Source organism: Lampris incognitus, chromosome 13 (assembly GCF_029633865.1).
Source record: "Lampris incognitus isolate fLamInc1 chromosome 13, fLamInc1.hap2, whole genome shotgun sequence".
Classification (NCBI taxonomy): Eukaryota; Metazoa; Chordata; class Actinopteri; order Lampriformes; family Lampridae; genus Lampris; species Lampris incognitus.
In genome coordinates this window covers 15,707,085-15,734,154 of record NC_079223.1, presented here as the reverse complement: position 1 = coordinate 15,734,154, position 27,070 = coordinate 15,707,085, and the positions used below count along the sequence as shown (strand labels likewise).

Sequence of the window (27,070 nt, the reverse complement as noted above, 5' to 3'; positions counted from 1 at the left end):
TGCATGTCTGTCCCCGTGAAAAATCATCTAATCATCTCAAGGAATCCATCAAGGATCCAACAGCTTAACATCTCTGGAGACTTGACAAAAGCCTAATAATCACTCACCACTGTAACCATTAGTCGGCGAAGGGTGGGTGACCATTTGTCTTTATTTTTTGCCTTTTTTTCCTCTTGACTAAAGCTTTGGGGGTTTGTGGATTTTTGTGAGCTAACTGAACTGAAATGCAGTTGGGAATGGTCCCTTATTCTGAGTTTTGTTTGTTGGATAACCAGGAAATCCCAAAGTGGAGTATTTTTTCGAGTGAACTGAACTGAATTGAATTGATAGTGATATTTGGGAAATCCTGAAGTGAAGTATTTTTACTTTATAAACTGAACTGAAACTAAACTATATGGACCTTTTTTTACTTTTCCTTTTGCTCTAATATAACCTTTGAAAGTTGACAGATGGTGTGGTTAAGATTATTTAAAGTGAGTGTTTTATTTCCCTGCCTTGCAATTAATTATACGTTTGATTGTGTTGTGTAAAAAAAAACCAAGGTCATGTGTATTATGAATGCATGTAACCTTTGTTGGGCTTGACATTGAGTCAGACTGTTTGTCAAACTGCTGCACTAGCTAACTCCTACCACAGCGTGTGGCTACTACTGCCGTGCAAAATCATGTCATGAAAAATGGCAAGAGGAAAAAATTATGTAAAGACATGCTCAGTGGACATTAAATCCAGTGTATCAGAGTGGTTAGTTGTCAGCCTGTGGTCTCGCACACAAACTCTCTGTCCCCGCAAGTGATTTTGTTCAGTTGACATTGTATTGATGGCAGATGCAAGACCTTCATCTGATTGCCTTTTCACTATCCATTAAGTGTAATTGTTCTTTTTGTATGCTTTTGTTCAGTTATGGTTACAGACTCTCCCTCCACCACCCCCCCCCACACACACACACTCAATATTTTGAGTGCAATACATTTGCCAAAAAAGAAAAATGCACAATAAACCAAGTTAAAGATGAATTTGACTGATAGCATATTTTTTTCCCAAAATTTCTACAGCTATCACGATAATATAGTCAACGTGAATGCTTCTGGCCACAAAGATCAAACAGAGAAAATCTAATATCGTGACAGCCCTAATGTGTGACACTGAAACAATCAACGTGAGGATGAATTTCCCCACGGGAATTAATAAAGTACAGCTTTAAAAAAAAAAAAATTTAAAAAGGGGGGGGGGGGCAGCACAGTGGCCCAGTGTTTAGCACTGTTGCAGAAAGAAGGTTCTGGGTTCGAACCCTAGGCTATCCCAGGTCCTTTCTGTGTGGAGTTTGCATGCTTGTAACTGTGCTTTACATCTACCAAGACACTTATCCTGCCGTTACTTTCGATACAGAAAAGGTTGATAAGAGTTTTATACTATTGTGCAGAAAAATAATTCGAGGGTGTATGTCCTATAGTATACTTATATACTCTGGGTGCTCTGGTTTCCTCCCACAGTCCAAAGACATGTAGGTCAGGTGAATCGGCCACACAAAATTGTTCCTCGGTGTGAATGTGTCAGCCATGTGATGGCCTGTCCAGGGTATCTCCCCGCCTGCCGCCCAATGACTGCTGTGATAGGCTCCAGCATCCCACAACCCCAATTGGGATAAGTGGCTTGGATAATGGATGGATGTCTTATAGTTTTGCAAAACATAGCATAAGTTGATCTTACATTTAAAGAGAATGATGTATGATGAGTGATGTAAAATTATATATTTATCTTGATGTCAATAATCGATGAGAAAAATGACAGAATGATTACAGCACATAGAAAAGTTGAAATCCATTATCTGGAAAGGAGCTCACTGTTGAAACCTCAGCTAAAATTAGCCGCCAGAAAATATGGATGTTGCAGCGTAGACAGCATAACTTCCTGTTAATTGCCATATGCTTTTCACATTTTATTTCAAAAAGAACTTTGTACAAAGTGCTTTTTTGAGTAAAATTCCCCAGCTAAATGGAATAATGGACTAAATTAGTACATTGAGATTTTCAAATGGTCATTTCTTATCCAAGACACTTCATGAGGTGACTTCAACAGGTCACTTCTTATCCAAGACACTTCATGAGGTGACTATCCCACATGGCTGCAGACCAGAGATTTGATAGGCATCCAACTGAAACGTCAGCCTTTGGCTGTTCCCAAAAAGCTTCTGGTCTGCAGTAAAAAGGCCCCCCTATCTTTCTCTTTCATCTGGGATTGTCACCTCATGAAGTGTGCAGGGTAAGCAGTTTTCCTCTAGAAGAGCTTTTTAAATGAATACAGCCAGGAAGAATCAGGCTTTAAATCTACAGTAAACTTAATCCATCATAATCCGAAGCCAAGGCTAGATTCAAAATCAGATGCAAACATTTTTCTTCTTTTGTATAATGTAGTGGTGCAGCGAGGAACAGTTCAGTGTCAGTATGATCCTAGCTGTAGTCTATAGAAGCACTAGGCCTTAAGCTCCATGGCCCGACTTTGTAATATTAGCTATCTGGCCTAATAGGAAAAACACAGCTCAGCTGCTCTGACTGACTTAGCGCTCTATCTCTCTTTCTGTCTCTCTCACTCGCTCTCTCTCTCTCTCACACACACACACACACACACACACACACACACATTTGGCCAGCAGTTGCCTGAAGTCTTGGCTACATTCACTGTAGAGACAGACTCGATTTAAAATCTCACTATTGAATTAAATGTGGCCCTCTCTAGTCTCCCCGGATGCAGTTGCACCCCTCACAACTAGAGCTAGGCGACTAAATGGGTCTACATCCTGCCCCCCCCCTTTTCTCCCTAACTGTACCTGGCCAATCATCCCGCTCTCTGAGCCGTCCCGATTGTTGTTCTACCACCTCTGCCAATCCTGGGAGGGCTGCAAACTACCACATGCCTCCTCCAATACATGTGGAGTCCCCAGCTGTTTCTTTTCACCTGACAGTGAGGAGTTTCCTCGGGGGGATGTAGCACGAGGGAGGATCATGTTATTCCCCCCCCCCCCCCGAACAGGCACCCTGACAGACCAGAGGAGGTGCTAGTGCAGCGACCAGGACACATTTCCGCATCTGGCCTCCCACCCGCAGACACGGCCAATTGTGTCTGTAGGGACGCCCGACCAAGCCGGAGGTAACATGGGGATTTGAACAGGCAATTCTCGTGTTGGTAGGCAACGGAATAGACCGCTATGCTACCCGGACGCCCCCCCCATCCTGGTTTAACTATGAGACACATGCTCTTAAGTGGGCCTGCAAGAGAACGGAACTTACGCAAAAATTTAAATTTTTAAGTTTTGAACTTGAAAAATTAAGTTGTTTGGTGATTATTTGATTTCCTCATTACTTGGTCTAAATTTCCATGTAAATTGCAAACACTGATTTCTAGGGGACTGAGAAGCCCAGTGGCCCCTATAGAAGCCCTCTGTAATCAAATCTGTCGAAGAAGGTTGAATAAGTTCATCTGGATACAACGTTTATTGACAGATACGTTTCATCAATCAACTAAACTCTTCAGTCTAAACCACCCCTTACAAACACTACAGTTGCATAACCACCGAAACCAACGACCAGTTTCATATGCAAATATGGGTGTGACCATTAACCAGAGTTTCAAGCCATGTGTACTATTCACAGAGGATTTGGGAATGTTTGCAATCACAGCATTGTAAGATGGCGAGAGATGTACTTAGGCCGCCCCCTCGGTCAGGTAATCAAATGGGTGCTCAACCACATGACTGGAACACATGAATGTTGGAAATCTAAGTGCACCATGCATGTTTTGTTTTTTTTTTAATTCCAGCCAATGACTCAAAGGCAACTCAGTGATAATTTTGGAGGATTTAAGCTAACTGGCCTCATAATCAATAGTGGAGTATGGCAGGACAATCAATAACCTAAAGTTCAACAAAATTACAATGGCAGAACACAAATTTCAGCATTACTGGAACATTTTATTTTTCATTTCGAAAGTCCATTGCAACTGAAAAGACGCTGATAAGAAATGGACTTAGCGTAGTGAAATCATTTTGTATTTCAATTCAGAGACTAAAAATAATGTTTCATAATCAAGAGGTAAACGACAAACAAAATATTTTGTATTTATATCTTTTAAGCCCTGTTCTCGAGTGTCTGTTTTTCGCTCTCAGTATAATTTTTCTTGTGTTGTCTTCCCTCTTAATACTCCCCATCTCTTCTTCGTTTCAGGCTCTAGGTCTGTTTCTTTCCCCTCTAATTTTTGCCTTCTATCACCCCCCACATTCACTTTCATTCTCTCTCTCGTTCCCTGACCATACTTTAAATCAATCAAAGGTTTTCAAATGAGGTGCTGTTGGTAACTGAATAAAATCTGCTATGGGGAATCACACAGACACAAAAACAAACAAATACACACACACAACTTCCTAAAGAAACATCACCAGGAGAGGTTTGAAAGCCTGCTTCTCAAATACCCCCCCCTGCACACAAATACCTCAACACCCGATGAAACGACCTTCACCTAAAACTAATTTCCATCCACCCCCAGACATAGTTTACTTCACTCTTCCAAACCACCTCCACTTACTGCCCCATTCCCTCGTCCCAGAGCCCGTACCTCTAAACCTCAAAACCCTCCCAAGCTGAAAGACTGGAATCTAAAGTGTAAAGATCGTATTTGGATTGGCCAGGGACCAGCAGCAGGGGGGGCCATCTAGGATGCAGGAACAAAGTACTTCTGTCTGCACCTAGAGCATTTAACCACTCCTGACTTACAACATGTCAATCCGAGGGAGATAGAGACAGACAAAGACAGAGGGCGAGAGTCAGAGATAGGCAGAGGTAATGTACGAGAGAAAAAGAAAGGAGTAGCTGTGATTCAAAACATTATTCGTGCTGTATGTTCCTTAAAGAAATGTACTGTACTGCTGTATACACAAAGTAAAGCAACAACTTAACGACTTGATGTTTTGCTTTTTATCACACACACACACACACACACACACACACACACACACACACACACACACACACACACACACACACAAGGGATGAAGTGCCTAGAAAAAGAAAAACAGATGCACACATGAATGGTGTGCATGTGATTTCTGCAATTCAACCACACAGATGCTGCATGGGTAAATGCACGTGACTCTTAACACACAGGTGTGTGTATGCGAGTGCGTGACCGATTCCTGCAATCCTGCCATACAGGTATATGTGTGACTCTTTAGTTAGGTGTCAGGTGTGTTATGAATAGGCAGGTGTAACCATACATACACCTTGTGAAACACGTCATGTGTAATTCTTTTTATTTATACTATCATTTGTATTGATTTTGATTTCATTTGCACGTATAAAACAAAGCAGCAAAACAAAACACAACAAAAGATATTAAGCAAGATGTGCAGCTGAGATTTAAAAAAAAAACCCTAGGGGCTTATAGAAGGAATCTCAACTCAACAAGCATTATGAGCAAATACAAAAGTGTGTTATCCAAAGTAAACAAGCAAGCTATACCAAAATGAGAGAGGGAGAAAGTGGGGGGAGAAAGAAAGAGACAGCAAAGGGAGCTGCTGAGGTGCTCACTGACATCTAGCTACAATGTTGGCGGAGGTCTTTGGACTGACAAACACAGACACAATGATGCCAAACAAAGCTTGGATGCTAAAACCATTGTGGAGCCAGAACTGCGACATGTACTAAGAGGCAGGCACACATGCAAGCTGGTAAGGGTCGAAAAAGGTGAGAAGGATGCCTGAGCAGAGAAAAACACAGACCTGCTAGGGGGGTCCGGGGATATGCTCCCCCAGGAACTTTTGTTTTGTTTTTTTTTTTAAAACAAGCTACTAAATGCCAATTTCTGATGTATTTTACAATTACTCTGGTGTTACAAACTAACAGAATTACAAGATTGAGCTAAATTAAGTACAAAGTATTATTTTATTAAGTGCAAACGTACCTTTACTCATGCTCAAATTTACAAACAGCAGCTTCACCAGGTACACAACTATTTAATCAATCAATCAATCAATCAATCAATCAATCAATCAATCAATCAATCAATCAATCAATAATGTTGCATTTACAATTATTTTCAAAATTATTACTGTACATGTCTGTTTTGTGCCGGAAACCATGTTAAAATGTGAAAAGAAAAATTACAAACGTGAATATCAAAGAGTATCCTATGCTATAGTAATGGTAGTGGGGACTGTCCTTATCTTTTCTTCTTGGCCTGGACCAGTGTCTCTAGGACCCGCTTTTGCTAATTTGCTGTAAGCTTCAGCCTTGCACTCTTCAGCCGTATGCCTTTTACTCTCCTGAGCACTGCCAGATGGCTGGCAGCCATACTTGCTCTGCTGGTGTCGCTCTTCTAGCAGACTGCTGCCGTGGGCATTTTTCAGTGGTTCCTCCTCTTATAGAATGTGCTGTCCACCTCCCTGTACCTGACATCCTCCCTTAACAATGTTAGCTAGCTTGCTAACAATTCTTGTTCAGGGTTGCCAACTCTCACGCATCTGGTGTGAGTCTTGCACTTTCAGGCTTTGTCTCACGCTCTCACGACATCAAGGCATATCTCACGTCAAAACACAGCGACAGCAACAGAGATGAACAGCCAAACACAAGTCTTTCTGGTATAGTAATGGTCTCAAAGTCTTCCTGGTACAGCAATGGTCAAACCAAGAGAACGACTTTGACTCTAGAAGACAGCTAAATATTCAAAAACTGGGTCCTTTATGTGGGTGTTTCCATGGAGATGCACCTTAAATTACAATTTACGATTTCATTTAGCAGACGCTTTTATCCAAAGCGATGTACATCTTAAGGCGGGTATACACTGTGTGAATTTGGGTCGTTTCAGACGAAAGATGACTAGACGTGGTGATTATCTTTGGTCTTGGCTCCAAAACGGTGGTCCTACATCGCACTGAGACAGGTCCAAAGACAGCTGTTATTACGGTGTTGCGACTGAAGATAACCTGGGACAAAAGTCTGAAAGTGTCATAAATTTAGGATGACCATCTCACAATGTGACTGCTGCTACAACCTACGTCTACTAACCAACCAATAGAAATGCAGCACGAAATGACGCACTGAGCAACGCGACGCAGAATCTTTGCTGGCGGTAAACACAAACAAACAGACTGTTAAGCATCTGTGACCCAAATGGGATGGATTCAGCAAAACACTAGAACACTACTAGATTTTTTAGCAAACACATGAATATGGCAACGATTGAAAGGACTCGATTCCTGCTTGGCATCATGTTGCTCTACCAGCGGCGTAGATTGATTACGTGTGCTGATGAGGCAGATACGCTGATGACGTTTTTTATAGACTTGCGTCGTTGCCTGCCATTCAGGTGTTGTCATCGTACAGTCTACATCAAACTAGTTGTCATACCCAAGTTTATTAGATCCATATCGCACAGTGCGGCTTGCAATAAACTTATATGATTGCTAAAATCTCAGTCTGTAGGAGGCTTAAGAGTTAATACAACACAAGCAAGGATCTAGTCAGGGGACAACAATGCAAGTTAAGTGCCAAAAAAACTAGGTTCAAGTCCGATAGGACATAGGCGTCAACAGGCAGTGCACAAAGACAATGCATAGGGTGCATGGAAGCTTCTTCTTCTTTTTTTTTGTATTTCTATTAATACCATCAGGTGTGGAGGTGTTCGGACTCATCAGATCGAATGGAGTTTGGTAATTTGTTCCACCACCGGGGAACTACAGAAGAGTCTGGCTAGTGACTTCTTAGGGCCCTGTTGTGGCAGAAGTGCCAGGCACCTTTCATTGGCAGAGCATAGTGAATGGGACTGAGTGTAGACCTGAATGAGAGAGTCAGGTAGGTGGGAGCTGTTTTAGTTGCTGTTTTGTAAGCGAGCATCAAGGCTTTTAATTTGATGCGGGCAGCTACTGGGAGCCAGTGGAGGGATATGAACAGCAGAATCACATGTGCTATTTTGAGTTGGTTGAAGACGACACGCAGCACCACGTTCTGGATTATTTGCAGAGGTTTGAAAGTACATGCCGAGAGACCTGCCAGTAAGGAGTTGTAGTAGTCAATGAGTGATATTACAAAAGCCTGTATCAGGAGTTGTGCTGCATGCTCAGAAAAGTAGGGTTTAATTTTCCTGATGTACAGGGAAAATCGGCACAACTGAGCAATCGAGGCCACATGAACCTTAAAGGTTAGTTGATCATTAATCATGACACTCAGGTTTCGGGCAGACTTTGTGGGCATGAGTTGGGTTGATCTGAGCTGGATATTGATCTATTGTTGTAAGGATGGACTGGCTGGGATGACAAGGAGCTCAATCTTAGATAGGTTAAGATGAAGGTGGTGTTATTTCATCCATGCAGCGATATCAGCAAGGCATGACAATATACGTGCCGAGACTGTGAGGTCATCTGGCGGGAATGGTAGGAAGAGCTGGGTATCGTCAGCATAGCGATGGTATAAGAAACCATGGGAGCGGATGATTGCACCCAGTGAGGTGGCGTATATTGAGAAGAGAAGGGGTCCGAGTACTGACCCTTGAGGCACCCTTGTGGATAAGCCGTGCTGTTTGGACACGTCTTCCCTCCAAGATACTCCAAAAGATCTCCCTGAGAGGTAGGACATGAACCAGCAGCAGGCATATCCTGAGATACCAAGCTCAGTGAGTGTGGAGAGGAGGATTTGGTGGTTAACCGTGTCAAAGGCAGCTGACAGATCTAGCAGCAATAAAACTGAGGGCTGACCAGCAGCTCTAGCCAAACACAGGGATTCCATTACCGACAGGAGTGCAATCTCGGTGGAGTGACCCCACTTAAAGCCAGACTTATTCGGATCGTAAAGATTCTCAGAAAGGAATTAAGAGACTTGGTTAAAGACCGTGCACTCAGGTATTTTTGATAGAAAGGGTAGGAGTTAAACTGGTCTGTAGTTTTCAACCTGGGCTGGGTTGAGTATAGGTTTTTTGAGCAGCGGGGTGACCCGAGCTTGCTTAAATGCAGTGGGGAACATACCCATTGTAAGCGAGGACTTGATGATATGTGTGACTGTGGGGTTAACTGCAGGGGAAATGGTCTGTAGGAGGTTGGATGCTATTGGGTCCAGTGAACAGGTAGTGGGATGAGAGTTACTCTATCATTGGTGCATGATGCTTCTCTCCATGTTGAATAAATGCTCTGTAAACAGCCAGCAAGCTTGTGTAACGTTAACTGTCTAATGTTACGTGCACAGCAGAGAAAAGAATGAAAGCGCACCCGTGCAAAATCTCTATCTGGCCAGGTTACCAAAGTTGGCAACCCTGTCCTTGTTTCCTCCAATTTGAGCTCTTATCTAAGATTTTCCCACTGGCAGGTATTTTTCAGTTTTTAGTTGATGTCTTCTCTGTAGTTTCATGGCTGGCACGTGCCACTGTGGCAACTTCTGTTTCGTTTTTTTCTACACAGGTCACAGACCAGTGGTCTAGGCTTGCGCTGTACTGTGACTAGTGAATTGATTGCCTGCTGCCTTTTGTTGAAAGTCAATGCACGCACATCCAAACGCACATTCAAAGCATCAGATGTTTGCATTCCACTGACTTTCTTAGGTGACCTATTTTGGATTCAAATCGGCGAATTTTGCCAAAAGGTGACAAGTTTGCATGCCTGAAGAGCATAGGGGCACTAGGTGGTGGAAGGCCGATAGTATTCGTAGTACTGGATGAAGTATTAAGGTCATTATAAACTGGAGAATCCTATGACATAACATTCTGGGATTCTTGATATTAGATGTGGAATCTACTCCTTAAACATGGGAGCCAGCTTTATTACAATACATTTTTACTCTTGTCATGTGACATCTTACCCCAACAGGCCCACAGCCCATTTTGGGTTCACACCCATATGTTAACAATCAGTTAGTACAGCAAAAGCAATGCGAGACTGACAAAACTATGTCCGTTGGATATTTTACATTTCTGTCTTTTTAACAATTGCTTATTTTATTATTCATAGGGATGCACTTTGAATTTCTAGCTAATATCTTTGCTTGAATTGGACCAGTATTCTATGGTACACCATGCTAGCATTTACATTTTGCTTTTAGGAATGTGCGCAAGTAGTACCAGGTTTTTTCTTGTGTGCTGCCACTCCTCATAAGCTCCAGGTATGTACAGTGTATCCCGGAAGTATTCACACCCCTTCACTTTCCCCACATTTTGTTATGTTACAGCCTTATTCCAAAATGGATTAAATTCCTTTTTTTTCTCATCAATCTACATGCAATACCCCATAATGATAAAGCAAAAAAGGTTTTGTAGAAATTTTTGCAAATCTATTAAAAATAAAAAACTGAAATATTGCATGTACATAAGTATTTGCACCCTTTACTCAGTACTTGGTTGAGGCACCCTTGGCAGCGATTTCAGCCTCAAGTCTTCTTGAGTATGAAGCTACAAACTTGGCACACCTATATTTGGGGTATTTCTCCCATTCTTCTCTGCAGATCCTCTCGAGCTCTGTAAGGTTAGATGGTGAGCGTCGCTGCACAGCTATTTTCAGGTCTTTCCAGAGATGTTCAATGGGGTTCAAGTCTGGGCTCTGGCTGGGCCACTCAAGGACATTCACAGACTTGTCCCGAAGCCACTCCTCCGTTGTCTTGGCTGTGTGCTCAGGGTCATTGTCGTGATGAAAGGTAAACCTTCGCCCCAGTCTGAGGTCCTGAGCGCTGTGGAGCAGGTTTTCATCAAGGATCTCTCTGTACTTTGCTCCATTCATCTTTCCCTCGATCCTGACTAGTCTCCCAGTTCTTGCCGCTGAAAAACATCCCCACAGCATGATGCTGCCACCACCATGCTTCACTGTAGGGATGGTATTAGCAAGGTGATGAGAGGTGCCTGGTTTCCTCCAGGCGTGACGTTTGGCATTCAGGCCAAAGAGTTCAATCATGGTTTCATCAGACCAGAGAATTTTGTTTCTCATGGTCTGAGAGTCCTTTAGGTGCTTTCTGGCAAACTCCAAGCGGGCTGTCATGTGCCTTTTACTGAGCAGAGGCTTCCGTCTGGCCACTCTACCATAAAGGCCTGATTGGTGGAGCGCTGCAGAGATGGTTGTCCTTCTGGAAGGTTCTCCCATCGCCACAGAGGAACGCTGTAGCTCTGTCAGAGTGACCATCGGGTTCTTGGTCACCTCCCTGACCAAGGCCCTTCTCCCCCGTTTGCTCAGTTTGGCTGGGCAGCCAGCTCTAGGAAGAGTTCTGGTGGATCCAAACTTCTTCCATTTACGAATGAAGGAGACCACTGTGCTCTTTGAGACCGTCAAAGCTGTAGAATTTTTTTTGTACCCTTCTCCAGATCTGTGCCTCGATACAATCCTGTCTCGGAGGTCCACAGACAATTCCTTTGACTTCATGGCTTGGTTTCTGCTCTGACATGCACTGTCAACAGTGGGACCTTATATAGACAGGTGTGTGCCTTTCCAAATCATGTCCAATCCATTGAATTTACTAGAGGTGGACTCCAATCAAGATGTAGAAACATCTCAAGGATGATCAGTGGAAACAGGATGAACCTGAGCTCAATTTTGAGTGTCATAGCAAAGGGTGTGAATACTTATGTACATGCAATATTTCACATGCAGTTTTTTATTTTTAATAAATTTGCAAAAATTTCTACAAAACCTTTTTCACTTTGTCATTATGAGGTATTGTATGACGATTGATGAGAGAAAAAAAGGAATTTAATCCATTTTGGAATAAGGCTGTAACATAACAAAATGTGGGGAAAGTGAAGGGGTGTGAATGCTTTCCGGATGCACTGTATAGTTTCCCACCCACATCTCAGTGACTCGCTCACTCTCAAAAGTTGCTTTGCTCTGTTGTAGTCAATAAAGATTAATTTCAAAGCCCTTACTAAATGTAATATTAAAAAAAAGACTTCTAGTACTGCAGCATGTCACACAGCTACAGTCTCTTGTGGCTGCTGCCATACCATTCTGAGGGTTACTTGATCAACATAGATAATGTGTTTTATTATTTTATAAGACAGTTACCAACAATACTGATATTTTGACAGAATTCATCACCACACACATAATAAATGTAGGAGAGCTTAGCATTGGCAAATGACCTTTTGGTTTGTTGTGTATTTATGCAATGATTTGGGTGATGAAGATCATGTTTTGGCTGAAGGATCAGGCATACATAAACTTTCACATCTGAGAGACTGTACCATGACAATATAATACTGTGGTCATTACCTGTAACTTATTACTTAAAAATGAAATCATGTTATTTTTACTGCAGAAATACATGCTGTGAACATCAGCATTATCTCAATATCTTTTATTCACTTTGGATATTCCAAACTCACCGATTCACAAACCAGGCTCTCTTTGTCATCTTTGTGTATGACAAAGAGCCTGGGGTTTATTGGAGGGTCATTCTCTTTTTAAATGACCGCTTCCATAAGCCCTGTGAGAATTCACTTTTTAACAAATACTGAGCTGTCGGGGAGATTGCTATATATAGGCTTGGCTCGAAGAGAGAGAATGACTGAATGTGTGTGTGTTTAAACACTGCTTGTAAATCAGCAGGTGAAAGTGATATGAAAGCGAGGAGATGGGTTTATGTTTTTCCAACACCTCTCATGAACATTTAATGGGTGTTTCTCAACTTCCAGTCAAACAGCCATTCACAAGCATGCAATTACAAGTGCATTCACACACACACATGCGCACATACACACGCACGCACACTAGGCCTGAGGTGACAAGAGCCAATTAAAACCTGCCATTCATCCATCAACCTCTAATGACATATGCACATACCTACATTATGAACACACACACCCACACGCAATTTCTCCTTGTGGGACTAGAAAGTAGAGTGTGGGGAAAAGTAGTTGACTTTGCCACTCACTTGGAAGTAACTCCAAAGGGCAACACTGATCTGAAGGGTACATTTACCCCCAACTCCTGTACTTTCAGCCTTGGTGAAGATCTTCAGCAGCAGGACACAGTCAACAATTTGAAATGTTTTAAATTAAACCGCATCAAAAATACTATTTAATACAGACGTTTTAGCTGAACAGCTGTGTCACTCTCTTGCAGAGAATCTGCACAAACAATGAGAGCAGGAGCCCAATACTTGCACGAAGGACCAACAATTTAGATAAATAGGGCATTGGCAAAAGCTTGTGTAAACCCATTAAACCCATTCTTTCGCTCGCTCACACACACACACACACACACACACACACACACACACACACACACACACAGTGACAGACCTCGAGGAAGCAAAATGTAACATGTAATGTTTGGTGTTTCCTCCCACTGAGCAGTGCTGCTTTTTTCCACACACATTGACACTTTTGCTTGACAGGAGCCACCAATCACTGTCAATCCTCCATCACTGTCTCTCTCTCTCTCTCTCTCTCTCCAGCTCCACTTGACTCTTCTTTTGAGCACTTGTCTCGGTCTCCCCTGTGAGCACACACACGCACGCATGCAAACACATAGACACACGCACACACAGGCACACATACACAGCTTTGTGGGCAGAGCTACAGTGGGTGCAAAGGTGACATTAGTCGTACTGCCTGGAGCAGACACCCTCAAGTTGTGCTGCGATGAACGATTTATCAATGGGGTGGGGGGGGATAGAAGACAGAAAATGATCAGAGATGGATGAGTTGGAGAAGAGTTGTGCTAGGGAAGGAGGGGATTGTTAGAAAAGGAGGGGCAAAGAGGCAAGGTGAAGAGTGACAGTGTCTTTAATATCTGGCCGGTTGACCACGTATGTATATGTTTGTATGCAGGCTTTCCAGTAGCAGATAGTTTTAGAACAATGAAATCGAACCCCCAGTTGTCAACAGACCATAAAATCCTTCTACTAAAGTGCCTACTAGCAACAGTCAAAAGATTCACACACCAACCTATCAGTGAACACAACCAGTAACTTCAAAATATTAACTTAAAAATAATGGCATTACCTTAAACCAATCGTTCTTCAGCTTTTTCAGTCTAATTTGGGAATTTCCCTTAACTTTCACCATCAGCTTATTTAGACTATTTGGCTCCTTAGCCATGGTTTAAGCAACAATATATGACACAGTGACAAAAACACAACATATTATGGAGACAATCGACCTCATTCCACTTACATGGAGATCTGGCCAGCCTCCAGCCTAGCTACAGTGTGCCAGTGGATTTGCAATGAAAAGTGCATTCCCAAGCCTGTAGTTACGCTCAATATGATCTCAATGGGCCCCTCTTTTTTTAGCCCTCAACTCATTTCCGCTTTTCTCTTGGCTGTCACTCACTGCACCAGTAGGGGAGAGGATGATAAAGAGGGCAAGAGCGAGAGCAAGAGAGAGAGAGAGAGAGAGAGAGCGAGAGCGAGAGAGATTGCATGCTGTGCCTGTCGTCTAAGGTTACATTTGCCCTTGGGCTTTTCTGGCCTAACGGCCATAAACCACCACCTCTCACTCAACTGAGTTCAAGATGCCAAGTATAAAAAAAAAAACCCACACACACCTACATGCTCTGCTCTGTCACACTCTCATATTCAGTGACACGTAAACTATTTACAGAAATGCACAACTCACAAAAACACACAGCCATGCACACAAATGAATATGTGCACACAACACTTCATGTCACATGGGTATTCTGTAATGAAATTTGTGCACACATGAGTATGTGTGAGTGTGTATGTGCACATGCGTGGTTCACAGCGATATCCCATCTCATATCTGTCAGCGCCTGTGGTTTATTTACCAGCTCAGATTATCGTTTGTTGATCTAGTCACATGATCTGAGAGCAGGAGACATGGAACCCCAGGCTCGCAGGAGAACCTGGTCAGAACGTGATGGGAGACAGGCGGGACTATGACCCAACGGACACATGGACACACACACACACACACACACACACACACATTTGTTTTCTACACTTGAGGACCCTCATTGACTAAATTCATTCCGTTCCCCCTAATCCTGACCTCAACCAACTATACTATAAAGCCTAACTTTAACTTACCCTAACCTAATCCTGATTCTAACCTTAAATCCAAATCCTAACCCTAAAACTGACCTTTGAAAGAGAACCTGCCAAAATGTGCTCACTTTGCAAAATGTCCTCACTTTTATGGTTAAAAAATGGTCCTCACAAATATAGCTGAACATGCTTAGATGTTGTATATGCACAGACACACATGTGCGCACACATATACACACACTCACACCTAGGGACAATTTATTTATATATATATATATATATATCTGCTTTTTCTTCCCGCTTCGTTAGATCTGTTAATCATTCCTCTCACGTTGACCTGGTCGTCACATTATCCTTTGCTGTCCCAGGCAGGGTGTTCCCCAGCAGCCTCTCTTAACAATGCTGGTTTCTTGTTGCTGACATACATTTTTGACAGCACTAAGAAATCAGATTTCTTTTTAGCTGAAAGCGGGGGGAAAAAAAGATGTTCAGAAGTAACGAAACAGGCTTTTGATTGTCACCTTGCAATACAGGAATCCCAACCACTACAGACCTCAAGTCGTCTCATTAGCTTAGAAAAGAGGTGCTAGGTGGACACAGGTTCTCTCTCTTCACTACTGAATGGGCCCCCTGTCCTGTCATCACTCCACAGACTGATCCCTTGCTGGCTTTATCCCTACCATGTCCCCCAACAGTGGAAGAACTGTCCTGTTTCAGTCAGGTCAGCGGAGTGCCTGTCAGACATGCATTTTGCCAGTCTAAATAAAGTAGTATAAATGTTTGAAAGGAATGTAATCCCTTCATGACACATCTTGTCACTTAACACTCATTTCCACTCTGTGCTCATCTTCATCCCACTGCACTGTTGAATGGAGGAAGGAGCCCACTAGGGATGAATATGGCTCAGTAATCCTGAACCTAAGATACATATAGCATGTAAAGACCATTTCCTATCATGCCAAATAAGAGTTTCATGCCTGCTGTTCGTTTGTTGTTTTATCTGTGAATGAGGCGTTAATGGTAACAGAGCTGTTGAATCTTGGGCCATAACAGTAAATGGTTAACCGTAGTGGAGTTTTTTCCTCTCTTGTAAGAAGTTGTCTTACTGCAATGATGGTGGTTTGCAGTATTACTGTGTCCGTTAGTGAAGCTTGGCAACAGGTTCGCTCTGATGAGCTGTGTGGCAAATGGCCTACACATTACGTAGCCAATGATAAACACATCAGGGTATCAATTCCTGACAGCTCACTGAAACTTTTAACATTTGAATGTCTTTTAAATTCCAAGTGCATTTTACTCATTTTGCAGCCATAAATGCAACTACACTTTTAGGATTTGATAAGTGGCTTTAAAACTCATGTTTCTTGAATTAATTCTCAGTTCAGAAATGGTCAGAAAGTCAGACAAGGTTCTCAATAACCAGCCCCCTTTCTTCCTCCTTTTTTCCGCTCTTAATCCCTTTGTTGAATCTACTGTATGCTATCTTTTCCGTGACCTGTGCACAGAGTCATAGTAAAACATCGTCGGATTAATAGCTGGTGTAAACACTTGGTGCAATGAGCTAATATTTGCTGGGTCTGTTAAACATTCACAAACAAACAGTGCAAAAACAAAACACAATGAGCTAATGCTTGTGTTGTCTGCAGGCACGCCAACACTTACATGCGCGTGTACAAAGATAGGTAAACACAGGTCCAAGCATACATCCAAACATACGTCATGGCTGATCTCCATTAATTGAATTAACCGGCACTGTTAGCATCATCTGTTGACACAGGCCTCTGCCAAGTTTGTCTACTCTCCCAGCCGCCTGTCAATCTCTCTCTCTCTTTGCCTCTCCCTCCCTCTTCTCCTTTCTCACGCATACAAAACATCATACAGCCCATCTTATGACTTCATTTCTTTCTCATTTTCTCTTACCCTCTCTCACATCATTCCTCCGTTCTCTCTCTTCCTTCAGCTAGGAAGAGGAAAGATAAGATAGACCTAAACTCCAAAAGACCTCCACGAGAAAATAAAATCCAATTAGACAGCAGTCCAGAATACAAAAGCCCCCCCCCCCCACACACACACACACACAGGTGAGTACATTTGTTGTGAATGTACAGTGGAAACCGCAAACAGTGTTATAGTGATCAACTGCTCATACTGATAAATGAATGATCCGGTTAATGTAATCATACAGTCCACTTAAAGTTGTCATTTTAGGGCTTTCAAACACGGGGGGAAAAAAAATCTACATATGTATTTTTCATTATTGTTATTATTATTATAATCCATCCATCCATCCATTATCTGAACCACTTATCCTGCTCTCAGGGTCGCAGGGATAGTGGAGCCTATCCCAGCAGTCATTGGACAGCAGACGGGGAGAGGAAAAATAACTAATAATAATAATTATTATCATTATTATTATCAACCCAGCCACTGAGGATGCACAAGTCAGTGCGTTCTTAGTGCCGGTCCCAAGCCTGGATAAATGGGGAGGGTTGCATCAGGAAGGGCATCCGGCGTAAAATCTTTGCCAAGTCAAATATGCGGCTCATAAGTCAGATTTCCATACTGGATTGGTCGAGGCCAAGGTTACCAACGACCGCCACCGGTACTGTTGGCCAGCAGGGTGCCGGTGGAAACTATGCTACTGTTGGGCAAAGAGAAGGAGAGGGGGAAGGCATGTCCTGAGGCAGTGGGAGAGGAGGAAGGGTAGGAGTGTGGAAGTGAGTCGGAACCTTGAATGTTGGCACTGTGACTGGTAAATGGAGAGACCTGGCTGATATGATGGAAAAACGAAAGGTAGGTATACTGTGTGGGCAAGAGACCAGGTGGAAGGGGAGTAAGGCTATGAGCATCGGAGGTGGATTTAAACTCTTCTACCATGGTGCGAATGGGATGAGAAATGGGGTAGGGGTAATTCTGAAGGAAGAGTATGTCAAGAGTGTGCTGGAGGTGAAGAGAGTGTCGGACAGAGTGATGAGTATGAAGCTGGAAATCGCAAATTGGGTGTGACATGGACGAGAAAGAAGAATTCTGGAGTGAGTTGGATGAAGTGGTGGAGAGTGTACCCAAGGGGAAAGAGTAGTGATTGGCGCGGAATTCAATGGGCATGTTGGTGAGGTGATGAGGAGGTGATGGGTAGGTATGGTGTCAAGCAGAGGAATGTGGAAGGACAGATGGTGGTGGATTTTGCGAAAAGGATGGAAATGGCTGTGGTGAATACATATTTCAAGAAGAGGGAGGAACACAGGGTGACGTATAAGAGTGGAGGAATGTGCACACAGGTGGACTATATCTTATGTAGGAGGCACAATCTGAAAGGGATTAGAGACTGCAAGGTGGTGACAGGGGAGAATGCAGCTAGGCAGCATCGAATGGTGGTATGGAGGATGACTTTGGAGATCAAGAGGAGGAAGAGAGTGAAGGCAGAGCCAAGGATCAAATGGTGGAAGTTGAAGAAGGAAGACTTGTGTGGAGTTCAGGGAGGAGTTTAACAGGCACCGGGTGATAGTGAAGAGTAACCAGATGGCTGGGCAGGCACTGCAGAAATAGTGAAGGAGACCGCTAGGAAGGCACTTAGTATGTCATCAGGACAGAGGAAGGAAGACAAGGAGACTTGGTGGTGGAACGAGGAAGTACAGCAAAGTATACAGAGGAAGAGGTTGGCAAAGAAGTGGGATAGGCAGAAAGATGAAGAAAGCAGACAGGAGTACAAGGAGATGCAGCGTAAAGCGAAGACAGAGGTGGCGAAGGCAAAGGAAAAGGCATATGGTGAGTTGTATGAGAGGTTAGACACTAAGGAAGGAGAAAAGGATTTGTACCGATTGGCTAGACAGAGGGCCAAAGCTGGGAAGGATGTGCAGCAGGTAAGGGTGATCAAGGATAGAGATGGAAAAGTGCTGACAGGTGAGGAGAGTGTGTTGAGAAGGTGGAAGGAATACTTTGAGGGGCTGATGAATGAAGAAAATGAGAGAGAGAGAGAAGGTTGGATGATGTGGGGATAGTGAATCAGGAAGTGCAGTGGATTAGCAAGGAGGAAGTGAGGGCAGCTATGAAGAGGATGTAGAGTGGAAAGGCAGTTTGTCCAAATGACATACCTATGGAGGCATGGAGATGTTTAGGAGAGATGGCAGTGGCGTTTTTAAACTACATTGTTCAACACAATCTTAGAAAGTGAGAGGATGCCTGAGGAGTGGAGAAGAAGTGTACTGGTACCGATTTTCAAGAATAAGGGTGATGTGCAGAGCTGTAGTAACTACAGAGGTATAAAGTTGATCAGCCACAGCATGAAGATATTGGAAAGAGTAACAGAAGCTAGGTTAAGAGAAGTGGTGACGATCAGCAAGCAGCAGTATCGTTTCATGCCACAAAAGAGCACTACAGATGCGATGTTTGCTTTGAGACATTGATTAAGAAGTATAGAGAAGGCCAGAGGGAGTTACACATTATGTCTTTCTTTTTTTTTTTAATTAAAGTCTTCAAATGGTGGTGAGGGAAGACAAGCAGGTGGCTGGTGTGACAGAGGAAGATGCAGAAGACAGGAAGAAATGGAAACGGGTGATCCGCTGTGGCGACCCCTAACGAGCAGCCGAAAGTAGTAGTAGTAGTAGTAGAAAGTCTTCAAATATACAAACACATCAGCATAGCCAGTATACTCTATAACAACAGAGTAGGCTAAGAACAGTACATCAAACATGTCAAAGACAATGAGGACAAAACAAGGAAACAAAAATAGTAAATTAAAAAGAGATAAAATAAAATAAATAAAATAAAATAGGATAATACAATATTCCAGGGGTTAAATTACTTTAAACTGTTCACATGCAAAGAATAATTTTTGGGCATTTCTGTTTTTCATACATTTTAGAGATTTGGAAAATTTTACTAATTCGTTTTTAAAGGCTGCTAAACAGGGTTGCGTTTTGCAATATTTACACTTGTGTATAAAATATTTTGCCAAAATAATTACATTATTCAATAAGAATTCTACATTTCTATATTCTATAAACATTCAAAATTTGACACTTTCTAGTAGAAATGGAGGTAAAGCACCAATGCTAGATTTCATCCATACATACAAATTATACCAAAAATTATAAGTAATATTACGGTGGAAAAATCTTTGTGGATTTAGAGAAAGCATATGACAGGGTGCCAAGAGAGATGGTGTGGTATTGTATAAGGAAGTTGGGAGTTGCAGAGAAGTATGTAGGAGTGGTGCAGGATATGCATGAAGGAAGTGTGACAGTGGTGAGGTATGTAGCTGGAATGACAGATGGGTTCAAGCTGGAGGTGGGATTACATCAAGGATCGGCTCTGAGCCCTTTCTTGTTTGCAATAGCGATGGACAGGTTGACGGATAAGATCGCGCAGGGGTCTCCGTGGACTATAATGTTCACGGATAACAAGGTGATCTGTAGCGAAAGTAGGGTGCAGGTTGAAGAGAGCCTGGAGAGTTGGAGGTATACACTGGAGAGAAGAGGAATGAAAGTCAGTAGGAGCAAGACGGAATACATATGCGTGAATGAGAGGGAGGACAGTGGAATGGTGAGGATGTAAGGAGTAGATGTGATGAAGGCGTATGAGTTTAAATACTTGGGGTTAACTGTCCAAAGTAATGGGGAGTGCAGGAGAGAGGTGAAGAAGAGAGTGCAGGCAGGGTGGAGTGGGTGGAAAAAGTGTCAGGAGTGATTTGTGACAGAAGGGTACCAGCAAGAGTTAAAGGGAAGGTTTACAAAATGGTTGTGAGACCAGCTATGTTATATGGTCTCGAGACAGCGGGACTGATGAAAAAGCAAGAGGCAAAGCTGGAGGTGGCAGAGTTGAAGATGCGAAGATTTTCATTGGGAGTGACGAAGAAGGACAGGATTAGGAACGAGTATATTAAGCTCAGGTTTGATGGTTTGGAGACAAACCAAGAGAGACAAGATTGAGATGGTTTGGGTATGTGTGGAGGAGAGATGCTGGGTATTGGGAGAAGGATGCTGAATATGGAGCTGCCAGGGAAGAGGAAAAGAGGAAGGCCAAAGAGGAGGTTTATGGATGTAGTGAGGGAGGACATGCAGATAGCTGGTATGACGGAGGAAGATGCAGAAGACACGAAGAAATGGAAACAGATGATCCGCTTTGGCACCCCCTCACGGGGACAGCCGAAAGTAGTAGTAGTAGTAGTAGTAATTATTATTATCATTATTATTATTATTCTGCTTACCTCATGATACTTAAAAGCATCACCTCTACTTCAAAACAAAAAAAAGCCTCTGAAATCATCAGATAGTCTTAAGTGGCATAGGCCTATTGTTAGTGAAAATGTACTTTAGTCCAAAAATTTTCTTCTTTTAAAGGATCAGTCACACTACACTTTGGTGTTCCATTGACTTCAATTCAAATTCATACGGACAGGAGGATTTTCATCTCTCTGCTCCATAGTTAAGTACAAGTTTGTTGATCTTTGACCAGCGATTTTGCATGACTCACTCTGACCCTGATGCTTAAAATCAAACATGGTGGAATCCATCATTTTTGCATTATCACACTATCCGTTCCCTTATAATTTTACTTTGATGAATTACGATATATTTCTGAAGAGAGGCTGTGCAGTTTTCTGTGTAATGGTAAAATATTTTGCCAAAATAATTACATTATTCAATAAGAATTCTACATTTCTATATTCTATAAACATTCAAAATTTGACACTTTCTAGTAGAAATGGAGGTAAAGCACCAATGCTAGATTTCATCCATACATACAAATTATACCAAAAATTATAAGTAATATTACGGTGGAAAAATCTTTGTGGATTTAGAGAAAGCATATGACAGGGTGCCAAGAGAGATGGTGTGGTATTGTATAAGGAAGTTGGGAGTTGCAGAGAAGTATGTAGGAGTGGTGCAGGATATGCATGAAGGAAGTGTGACAGTGGTGAGGTATGTAGCTGGAATGACAGATGGGTTCAAGCTGGAGGTGGGATTACATCAAGGATCGGCTCTGAGCCCTTTCTTGTTTGCAATAGCGATGGACAGGTTGACGGATAAGATCGCGCAGGGGTCTCCGTGGACTATAATGTTCACGGATAACAAGGTGATCTGTAGCGAAAGTAGGGTGCAGGTTGAAGAGAGCCTGGAGAGTTGGAGGTATACACTGGAGAGAAGAGGAATGAAAGTCAGTAGGAGCAAGACGGAATACATATGCGTGAATGAGAGGGAGGACAGTGGAATGGTGAGGATGTAAGGAGTAGATGTGATGAAGGCGTATGAGTTTAAATACTTGGGGTTAACTGTCCAAAGTAATGGGGAGTGCAGGAGAGAGGTGAAGAAGAGAGTGCAGGCAGGGTGGAGTGGGTGGAAAAAGTGTCAGGAGTGATTTGTGACAGAAGGGTACCAGCAAGAGTTAAAGGGAAGGTTTACAAAATGGTTGTGAGACCAGCTATGTTATATGGTCTCGAGACAGCGGGACTGATGAAAAAGCAAGAGGCAAAGCTGGAGGTGGCAGAGTTGAAGATGCGAAGATTTTCATTGGGAGTGACGAAGAAGGACAGGATTAGGAACGAGTATATTAAGCTCAGGTTTGATGGTTTGGAGACAAACCAAGAGAGACAAGATTGAGATGGTTTGGGTATGTGTGGAGGAGAGATGCTGGGTATTGGGAGAAGGATGCTGAATATGGAGCTGCCAGGGAAGAGGAAAAGAGGAAGGCCAAAGAGGAGGTTTATGGATGTAGTGAGGGAGGACATGCAGATAGCTGGTATGACGGAGGAAGATGCAGAAGACACGAAGAAATGGAAACAGATGATCCGCTTTGGCACCCCCTCACGGGGACAGCCGAAAGTAGTAGTAGTAGTAGTAGTAATTATTATTATCATTATTATTATTATTCTGCTTACCTCATGATACTTAAAAGCATCACCTCTACTTCAAAACAAAAAAAAGCCTCTGAAATCATCAGATAGTCTTAAGTGGCATAGGCCTATTGTTAGTGAAAATGTACTTTAGTCCAAAAATTTTCTTCTTTTAAAGGATCAGTCACACTACACTTTGGTGTTCCATTGACTTCAATTCAAATTCATACGGACAGGAGGATTTTCATCTCTCTGCTCCATAGTTAAGTACAAGTTTGTTGATCTTTGACCAGCGATTTTGCATGACTCACTCTGACCCTGATGCTTAAAATCAAACATGGTGGAATCCATCATTTTTGCATTATCACACTATCCGTTCCCTTATAATTTTACTTTGATGAATTACGATATATTTCTGAAGAGAGGCTGTGCAGTTTTCTGTGTAATGGTAAACCAAAGAGGACAGCTTCCATACCTTATTGTTTTTCTGATATTCTAAGTGTTAGCAGCTACAGATTAGCTTTTAGCCTCCTGCCCAGCATACCTGGCTATGTCCCTACTCATTGCAGGGAACAAAATTATTTAGAATGCATCGATGATAATGTACAAGCCCCTTAAACCTTTATCCTAAAAAATCGTCACACACAGAAAACTTGTACACAGAGCCAGTTACATTTTTTGTTTGTTCATTTCCTTTTTGTTTTTTTACAAGAATGAGCAATATGAAACAAAATTGAGCCCTTAGGCAGTGAGAATCTAAGGAACTAGCGCTTTAAAATGTACTTCAGGAAGTCAGTGGCCCAGTTTGATGCGTTGTTCAAAACAGCGATAGTTCGGATTTTTTGAAGTGGGGTTGTATGAGGTACTTATACATAGTCAGTGTATTACCTACAATAGGTGAACAAAATATTCAATAACTTCACACTCTTATAGAGTGTAGTGTCCCCAGAATAACTTCACAAATCAATGGTCTGCTGTTGGTTATACTACAACACTTAGTGAGGAAAATGTGCTTTTGCATAATTTTAGGGATTTTTTATAGGTAAAAATATTCAATAACTTCACTCTTATACAGTGCAGTACCATCAAATTCAGTTCATCCACCAAACTAGCTGTTGTAGTATAACTAACAGGAGGCCATTGATGTGTGAAGTGATTTTTGGGGACACCACACTGTATTAGAGTAAAGTTATTGAATATTTCTGTAGTATCTCTTTTCAATGTAGCACTTTTTAGACGGACCCTGCGCACTGGTCTCATCGCCGGCTGCACACGGAGACGAATGTTATTAGTCCTGGATGGCTTGTTTTGGTGCAAATTAGGTTGAAGCTCGTTGTCTACCTTACTACGGTAGGGAAGTGGTGTCGTTTGTGTTTTAACAATATCTCACTTCTGAGTTATTGATCCAGGAAGTTTGAATCTGTTAATATATTTCCAACTTTACTGAAGTGTTTGCTAAGTCGTTCCATTTATTTGTAGGTAATTAGCACTACTGGGTATAGCAGTGCTTTTCAGGAAGTGTCTAGCTGGCTTATTCGGCGGTGGTTTTATATAATCCCCTTCAGAAAAAATTATCATTGCAAACGCGGAGTTGTCTCAGTGTTGCGGGTAGAGTGTTGATGTCTATATTCAGTGCAACTATACAGCTAAGGCCAATATCTCTCAACGGAAGACAGTGAAAAGGACACTTCTTTGTTTCAACAGCCTGGAAAAGCACAAGCACACACCATCTTTGAGATCTTTAGAAAAGTGAAATTTGATTTCAGTCTGATGGCGCAACAACACTTTCTGGCCCAACCAGCCGATCTGCGGGTGGTGTAATACAGTGCGCGGCACAGCTTCGCTTATGCGTATGAATACAAAAGTTCTACGGTTGAGAGAATGCAGTGCCAAAAAATGGGCAGTCTGACGGCAAGGTAAAGCAAAGAAAAAAAATTCTAAATATAGCATACGCTTAAACTGATATGAATTTTTTTAGGTGGGCCTTTTTTTTTTTAAGGTGGCTAGAACACATTTTGTTTCTGGCCCCTTCCACAAGAGTACATTGCTTGTTCACACTGCTATAAAAAAAAAAAAGAGAAAAAAAAGGGTGTGTTTCCATCAACTGGTTTGGAGAGAATAAACCAGGCTACGAAAAACAGTTTTGTCAGAACTTGGCAGTATAGGCTACGTTATGCATGGCTGTAATAAACAGAGAAGTAGTTAAGAATGGGAAACAAAACCAGACGCCTTGGCCATCAACGAACAAAAGGAGAGGTCTTCAAGGAGTTTGTTTCAATTGGGAAAGTTGTAATTGTTCTTTCAAGTCAGCTATTATTGGCCATGCTTCATGCTATCTGGAGACAAAGACAAAGAAATGCGCGCTATGGGAATATCCGGGAAGACACTGACAGCAGAACAGTTGTCATGTGAGTTAAATGTTCGCTATGCCAAAACCTATTCGGCAAAGGTGTTTCCATCTCCAATTTAGCGTATTAACCCTTTTTCGAAAAAGGCAAAAACCACCTCAAGCGAGTGTGAAAACTGTTTTTGCAAAATTAAGTGTTTTTTTTTTAATATTGCCATTATATGTTATGGAAACACGGCTACTGACTATGGATAAGTACTTCATAAAACCCCACTTTGAAAAATCTGAACTATCCCTTTAAAAACAAGAGGACCATTTACCATAAGCCAAGTGCTCCTGAACAGCAAGTGGCAGTATGTCTACAGTGGGGAAACAGACACATACACATTGTTATGCCACTGGAAAAGTCTCCATTGCGTGTGGTGAAATTCATGGACAAGTTGAGAAAATCGAAACTGTTGCGAAAACATTCATGACAGACGACTTTTTCAGAGTTGGTGTGTACGCTTATTGTAGAAACACGAGGTTGTAGATTTTCAGACAAAAAATTAGAGACTTGGTATAATCTAGTATACAGTCTATTTTCAAAATTCTTGTTTGAGGCATTTGAAGTAGCTGATAATTTGTTACAGTGCAATAGCCAACAGTGGACTACTATCTTTCAGTCATCGCTGGCATCCATACCAACATGTACCCTGGCTCTGCCGAATGACGGAAGCTAAGCAGGTGTGGGCTTGGCTAGTACTTGGATGGGACTTCCCAGGAAAACTGAGGCGCTATCAGCAGTGGTGTTGGTGGGCCAGTAGGGGACAGTCTTCCCTCTGGTCCTAATAAAAACAAAACAAAACAAACAAAAAAAAATCCCAATGCCCCATGCAGTGACAGGGACAATGTGCTGTAGGAGATGCCGTCCTTCAGATGAGACGTTAAACTGAGGTCCTGAAAGATCCCATGGCACCTATCACAAAGAGTAGGGGGTCCCCCCGTGTCTTGGAAAAATTCCCAACCTGGCTCTCTCCATCTGGCCACCTAATCTTCCCCCCATGTAATTCACACATTGATTTCTCCCTCTCCACCTCAAGCTGAAGACTGGTGAGCGTTCTGGTGTAAAATGGCTGCTTTGCATCACCCAGGTGGGTGCTACACATTGATGGTGGTTGAGTCGAGTTTCCCCCCTTCAATGTGAAGTGTTTTGGGTGTCTAGATAAAGTGCTATATAAATATAATCCTTTATTATTATTAGTATTATTAAATCCTGTAAGAAAGAGTTGTCTGTTTCATTACATTCTATTTATTCAGTAAGTGTACACATGTCCATTAGCTTATCATCCTGGAAAAAACAACCTGAATTCACTTTAAGTGACTGACCGCTTATAGTGATCACATCAGCCGTGACAGATGTGATCACTATAAGCAGTTTCCACTGTGGTGCATTAATGGCTGAGTAGTTCATACACCTTTGGTCATTGAATGCATCAGGGAGAACTGAAAACATGGCAAGGCTTTCTTGCGCTCTTTCTCTTCCTCCCTCACAGAAAGTAACTTCTTGTCCACTCAGCTCATTGCTTCGGCCTAACTAAAAGCAGATGTTATCTTGCCAAGGGAGTAGAAGCTCTCAACCACAATGAGCAACTGAAGACATGCGAAGAGACACACACTCACCTGGTACGTTCCAATGCCGATGTGTTTAGGATCGATCTTCACCAGTTCAGCCAAAGGATCTTGGACCCGTCTTCCGATAGAAACTGTCAACACAATACGCGCACACACGTGCATTATATTTTGCAACATGAAAGGCCATGTTAGAGGCCTAAATAAACACACCTTGAAAAAACAAATCACAAGATTCATCACACATTATACACTTGTCACACAATTGTATGATGGCTTTAGCAAGGAAAAAGGAGTAGCACAGAGGGTCTCAGGAGA

At 42.3% G+C, this 27,070-nt stretch overlaps 1 protein-coding gene across 1 annotated transcript in view; it reads right to left on the bottom strand.

Moving 5' to 3' along the window:
• The window catches only part of srbd1 (S1 RNA binding domain 1), a 162,004-nt gene that overhangs the window by 44,850 nt on the left and 90,084 nt on the right, over positions 1-27,070 (bottom strand). Inside the window, exon 16 of the mRNA XM_056292050.1 lies at positions 26,804-26,886. Coding sequence (XP_056148025.1) covers positions 26,804-26,886 — 83 coding nt within the window. The remainder of the gene's footprint in view (positions 1-26,803; positions 26,887-27,070) is intronic.